Source organism: Malurus melanocephalus, unplaced genomic scaffold (genome assembly GCF_030028575.1).
Source record: "Malurus melanocephalus ecotype Western Australia unplaced genomic scaffold, MMel_1.1 scaffold_158, whole genome shotgun sequence".
In the NCBI taxonomy this organism is placed as follows: Eukaryota; Metazoa; Chordata; class Aves; order Passeriformes; family Maluridae; genus Malurus; species Malurus melanocephalus.
This window is the reverse complement of record NW_026623390.1, coordinates 455,949-462,481: the sequence shown is the minus strand read 5'-3', so window position 1 is coordinate 462,481 and position 6,533 is coordinate 455,949. Positions and strand designations below refer to the sequence as shown.

The 6,533-nt window shown below is 42.0% G+C and overlaps 1 protein-coding gene across 1 annotated transcript in view; it reads left to right on the top strand.

Annotated features, from left to right (window-relative positions):
* The first annotated feature begins 6,436 nt into the window (after positions 1 to 6,436).
* The window catches only part of ISL1 (ISL LIM homeobox 1), a 13,209-nt gene continuing 13,112 nt past the window's right edge, over positions 6,437 to 6,533 (top strand). Inside the window, exon 1 of the mRNA XM_057371808.1 lies at positions 6,437 to 6,490. Coding sequence (XP_057227791.1) covers positions 6,437 to 6,490 — 54 coding nt within the window. The remainder of the gene's footprint in view (positions 6,491 to 6,533) is intronic.

Here is a 6,533-nt window from a genome sequence, read left to right as displayed (position 1 = left end):
AAAAAAAAAAAAAAAAAAAAAAAAAAAAAAAAAAAAAAGCCACCAAAATTTTCTTCTGTAGAGTTTATATATTGGATAGAAAAAATATTTAGGTGTTTAATCATGTGGGGTTTTTTTCTCATATGAACGTTTTACTGATCTGAGGAAAATGACAACTAAGTTTATGTCATAGAACTCTGTGTTGAAACATTTATAAAAGAGGTGATTTAAGAGAATTAATCTGCGTGTACAKGCAGCCTGATTACCCTCAATGTCATTGATCTTCTGAATAAGAATTTCTATGTTTCGACCTCAAAATGCAGTTCTGGAGTATCATACTTCTCTATTGCAGATAACCCTGTTAAAGCAAGCTGTGTTCATTCAAACACTCATTTTTCTTCCATTAAATAATATTGGAGAGGAATAATTCACAGGAAGAAAAGTGAACAGGGAATTATGTTGAAACGTTCATAAAACAGAAGCAAGTTGCAAGAACCTTTGCCTAACATCCTCTTGACTTTCCATAAACAATTTCCATAAAACCATTGCCCTTTATTTCCCTCAGTCAAAGTGCAGTCCTTCTGAAGCACATGGCTGTGTTTCTTTTTGAGCTYTTAAATTTATAGAGGACTCCAGATGCAAAGTGTGTTTAGATGCAGCAAACCCATATAAACAAAAACACTTCTTCCAAAAARGAAAAGACAAGAAGTCAAATAACAGTTCAAGCTGGTGATTTTCAGAAAGTCTTTCTTTCCCCTTCCATAAAAATAGAGCAAGATTTCACCCTAAATGACCATAATCGGTCTTTTATGATGATGACAATGAGTGAGAATTATTGTCAACGAATGAAAGGTGGCGGGGGCCTAGGAAACCACATACAACCTGCCTTCAAACCTGCCTCTTGCAACAGTTTCAAGGAGTCCTTAAAAATGGGCAAATGCTTTACCACTTTACAAAGAGAGCTCTTAAACCTTAAAGGAGTCCACTTGCATAATAAATAATCTTAGAGTCAAAGGAAGAAAGTACTATCCAAAATTTTGTKTGTTTTCTTTACTTTATAACTGCGTGCTAGCAGGCAGGAGCATTCATAAAATATTTGCAGATCTAGCTGTTTCACAGATGAAAATGTATGTAAAGATATTTGGGTTTCTACCTGCTTGCATATGAAAGCTTATGCTCCAGTATAATATTGCACACAGAGCTACCTTAGCAGCGCACATTTATTTGCAGGAACATAAAAATGCAGAGATTGTGTTACTTTGATCCTTAAAGATGAAAAATATCTCAGGTTGTTGCACTCTAAGTCAACAAGAAGCCTCCTGCTGACGATATTGACAGCAGAATTTCACCTTTTTTTACTCATAGAAYAGTGCAGTGTATCTGTGAAATGGGTATAAAGGTTATTGCCTGCCTCAATGTGTTTCTTAGATAAAAAGTTTCGAGTAAGTCCTTCAGACAAGTCCCTGAGGCAATGACTTTTTGGAGTTTTTGAGACCCTGCAAAATCAACAGCTGATCATAGTACTGGGTTTTCTTAAAGCCAGCAGATCCATCTTGCCGTAAATCAATTTTGAAAACCATTTTCCGTGGTGCTTCTGAGCAGGTTTGTGCATCTGGAATACCTAATCTTTGTCTTAAACTGTTATCCATTTGCTGAACTCTTGAATCACGTGTTCTATAAATCACGTGTTCAGATTGGTGAAGCCCACCAAGAAATGCTGCCAAAAGAGATTGAAACAGAGATTTGAAGGAGAGGAAGGACTATTCTGCTCACCTGCTCTGAACTCCTGTCATAATTCCTGAAATAAAAACTGGTTTTTTTTCTTTTTACTATACAACTAAAAGTTACCAAACTCAGTATAATTAGAATAATATTTATTGTACAGCCTAGATCAAGGGGTAGAAGCTCTGAAACAGATGAATAAGGCTGACCCACATAATTTTTAGAAAATTAAAATATGGTAAAATATACACGCATTATAAAAACATCCTTATATTGTCACATTGAGAGAGAAGATGGCTCATTGCAACATGTGGTGCCAGTGTAAGGGTTACTGATGTCACACAGCAAATCAATTTCTAAATTAAAGAAAAAAACAAAAACCATCAAATTTCATGTTTTAAAAATCTGGTAAGATTTCTCCATCTGCCATGTGCTACAGTTGACAGCTGCTTCCTTTTGCATAGCTAAGTTCAACATGACCTTAGCCAGGCAGAGTGTGCAGGGTATAAGGCCATTGTTGAAAGTATTAGTGGAAAAGTATTAAGGCTTGGCAGAATTTTCTCATATTTCCTTCTGTCTTTTGCTCTGCCTTTTGCTTTACCTATCCCTTTCTATACTGTTCCTGTCTGTCTCATATTTCTTCTCTCTGGTAGATGCCTTTTAAGAGTAGCTTGATTCAGCGCAGTTGACCTTTAATGGAGCAGTGCTGATGATTCACATCAAGTTTTTATAGGCSTGCTAGTTTCTGCACATATGTGGAGCAGGGTTCCTCTTTGACCTACAGGAGTTACAGAAAGGGAGAGACATTTTTGGGGAGGGAAGTTTAGTGGGTATTTTCTTTTAAAAAAACAATGCTTTTATAAAAACAGAACAAACAAACCAACAAAAAGCATTTCCTTTTCTGGAAGAGAGAAATCCTATGCAAATTCAAGAGTCGAAAATAGTAAACAATCACAATGTTGAAATTAATATAATCATGGTCATATTTTATCATATATTCTAAGGTTGATTGTACTCTAACAGAAAAATATTTTTGTGAAGAAGACTGGAAAACTTCTGCAGTGGAGTGTCAAATCATCATCATTAGCAACAATATCTGATTTCTCACAGCCTCAGAATCAATTACAAACACACACTGGAAAGCAGTTTTCTTYTTTCTCTTTTTTTGCCCTGCCTCCAACTTCCCTCTCTTCATTATTCATTCTGACATGCTCTTTCTTTTATATTCTCTTCATCACTGGTTTCTTTCCTTCTTCCTCATTTTCTCCGATTTCAGTGATGTTGCATTTAGTTTCTTAAACATTTCTCTCACCTCTGTCCCTCTCTCATTCTATCTGTTCCTTCATACATTTTTGCTCCATACATGCTTCTCCCACCCCTAAAGCCATATTAATCCTTTTTTATCTTTCCCCTAGACCTCATTCTCTTCCCTTTAATCACTCACACACACCTCTTATCCTGTAGCATGGATCAAATGYATATGGCCTTCAGATCAGATCATATCTAGTCCCTCTCCTAGGCCTTCCATTCATTTTGGTACCCTTGCCCACAGTGGGAATGACACCACCTCTTGCTGATTGCATTTGCAGTGTTRCCCAGAGTAAGCACTAATTATGGTCCTGGGGGTTAGAACATATTTAGTGGCCTGACTTCTCCAAAGAGATTYGCATTCTTTTCCAACCTGTCATGAAACTGAGTCTACTGGTGCACAGCAGACAACCTACAGGCAAACTGGAACACTGTCCTGAAGACATCCAATTTTCCCTGACCTGCAGTTCAAATACATTACACATGCAGATAGGAAGTTGATACCATTTTAAAGTTCCTTATCTGCCGAACGTGTATTTGGCAGTGAAACTGTTAATGTACACTGTAGGATCTTCAGATGCTGAGTTCACCCTGAACATGTTTGTTTACACGGAAACTGAAGCTGGGTGCAGCAGAGTTGGAAAAGTCACAATATGTGGATACAACAAACCATAGAGCCAGAAATACACATTTTATAGAAGAACAGAACAAACGCTGACAAGCAGCTCAAGCTCTTGTCTTACTCATGGTACATTTCTTGTTATGAGCTAGGATGGAATGTAGGATTCTGAGCAATACAAAGGAAACCACAAGTAGGTTTAATAATGATTATATGCTCCAGATGAATGTCACAAACATGKAACACGTTTATTGGTGGCACCTATTGCATTAATACTCTGACTTACRTTCTATCTACATACACATATAGCCCAATACCACTGTATTGCATGATACACCTTTCATCTTCATATGTAATAGATGGCACATCTCCCACTAGTGGGAAAAATGCTAAGCCATAAGTATATTGTGCATGCTTGTTCTTAATGTTAGAGTTATTATTTATTGATGGCTTTTATTTGCCCCTGTTCAAAAGAACAACCACTGAACAGTGGACAACACATAAAAACTTCCCTTCATACACCCTGCTTTTGCTTTCATGCATGAGAAATGATTATACAAAGGGTCATGGTCCATCTTTAATTCATCCCACTGACATTCTGGTTGCACTATCTTTCATTTAGGATTCTCCTATTTTGTGTGCAGCCACTTTAACAAGTTTGTGTCTRCAGTTTTGAAAGCTGCAGTGCTAGCATTATGCAAATCCTGGTCAGTGGGGTTTGGTTTGATTTGTTTTCTTTTTTTCCTGTTGTAGTGAGACAACCTCTCCCCAGAAGTATAATAAACTGTGAGTGGCAAGAATATTCATCTGAAGACAACAACATTTTGGTAGACTGAGTTCTAACTTTATCCATGTTTGAACTTGGTCTCCTTTTTGGGTCTCCCTCCTGCTTCTGTTGGCTGTTAATTTTGCAAGATTTATTTGCAGGATCAAAGCAACAATATCTAATTTAACCCTACATATTTTTTTCTTTACATATATTGACTCTTTTTGGCTGATTAACTAGACCTCTCTGACTTTCATGCAGATAACTCTGTGTTTGGTTTTAAAATGCATAGACTGGTTTGTTGGTTTTGGAGGTTTCTTTTGGTGGTTTTTTTTGGTTTTTTTTTTTTGTTTGTTTGTTTTTTTTTTTTTTTTTTTTTTTTTTTTTTTTTTTTTTTTGGTTGTGGTTGTCAGTTTTATTACACTTATTTAAGAAGCAATAAATATACCTTACAATGACCAAAAACGGGTGGTATATCGTCTGCTGGGTATAAAGTACATCACTGCCCGTCAGACAAGTGGACGACCAATCGTCAAACTTAGCGTCTTCCAGTTGTTCTATTCCTTCATTTGGTGCTCGCTGCGGTTGTTTAGTCTAGTTGAGGTTTTTTTGTTTGAGGTGCAGTTTTTTCTGATTTTTTTTTTTTTTTTTTTTTGGCATCGCCTGAAACCCCGTTGCGAAGGTCAGCGAGGAGCTGGGGAGGAAAGCGAGACTCCCAGAAAGATAGCCAGGCAAGTGCCTTGTAGCGCACGGCGGAATTCGGAGGTGGTGAGACGCTCCAGCCCACCCGCCGGCGGGGCAGGGGCGAGGGTGGCACTGGCGAACGCCCCGCAGTGTCCCGGGGAAAGGCCTTGGCTCCAGCGACAGTCCCTGTGACAGAGCCGGCTCCGCTGGCACCGGGCGGGTTCGCGGCTCTCCCATCCCATCGCCTCCTCGCCTCTGTCCCGGGCGGGCAGCCCGCACAGCCGGGCGTCCTGCAGCGCTGCTGGGCCGGGGAGCGGAGCCGAGCGGAGCGGATCTGCCGCTCTCTTTCTCACAGCCGGGCTGCACTGTGCCGCGGTCCCCGGTGCCCTCCGGCCGGCACCCGGCGCGCCGGGGCSAGCAGCCTCCTCCCGCCCTCGCAGCCTCGGCGGCGGCCGTGGYCCCACTCTGCTGCCGGGTTATGGCTACTGCCGCTGATGAGGACGATGTTACTAATTTTTTAGGTGAGGGGGGAGGGTGTTTTGGGGTTTCTTCCTTTCCAAAGCCACACTCCAGAGCCGGAGCTCTGGGCTGTTTTCCTCGGGCGTGAAGAAGCGACCATTGTAGTAGCACTAAGACGGGACGCCGGCTGAGGGTATTTCGAGGAGGAAGAYTTCCCAAGGGAATCATCCTATTTTCCTAGAGGGCAGGATTGGGATGTCCCCTACGCACATTTATGGCAGGACAGACTCGTGAGGGACCGGATTATTCCGCTGTTCTGCATCCCCTCTCACCTACCAGTTTGATCCCCGACCTGGGACTGGCACCCTTTGGGACTATAGCGCAGGGCCAGGCTCGGGTTGTTGCCTCTTCTCCACGTCCCACACAGCCCCCGTGGCCAGYGAGGGGAACGAAAGGGCCCGATCACCTCGGCGGGACCCCCACCAGAGCCGGGACTTGAAAGTGGGCCTGAAACTCCCTCAACTGCCCTGAGATTTCTGTTCACCCCGGAGACAAAAATCACCGCTGTATTTCCTGTCCTCGAACACTTCCTGACACGGGGAAGATAACAAAGGGGAAAGTTTAAAGCAATAAACATCCCCGAACTGCCTCGCTCCTCATGTGCGTCCGGGGCTGCCGGCGCTAAGGCCCGGCAGCACTGGGCTGAGGAGAAACCGGACTTTCCCACTCCTCGGCCCGACCCGTGCTCTGACAYCTCCTTAACATCTTTTGGGGATTTCCCTCTCCCTAGAATTTTGCGGGGATTCATTTTCCCCAACTGACAAAGACTTTATTCCCCCGTCTAGACTACCCATGACAGTGTGTCCACTTCTGGCTGTATAAAAAAAGCAGGCGCAGTGATGCCGGCCAGTCCTGTGGAGACACTTCGAGTCTTACTGAACTCCGAGAAGGCAGTAGGAGAGAGAAAGGATGGCTGCTCTCTGCTTTTTTTTTTTT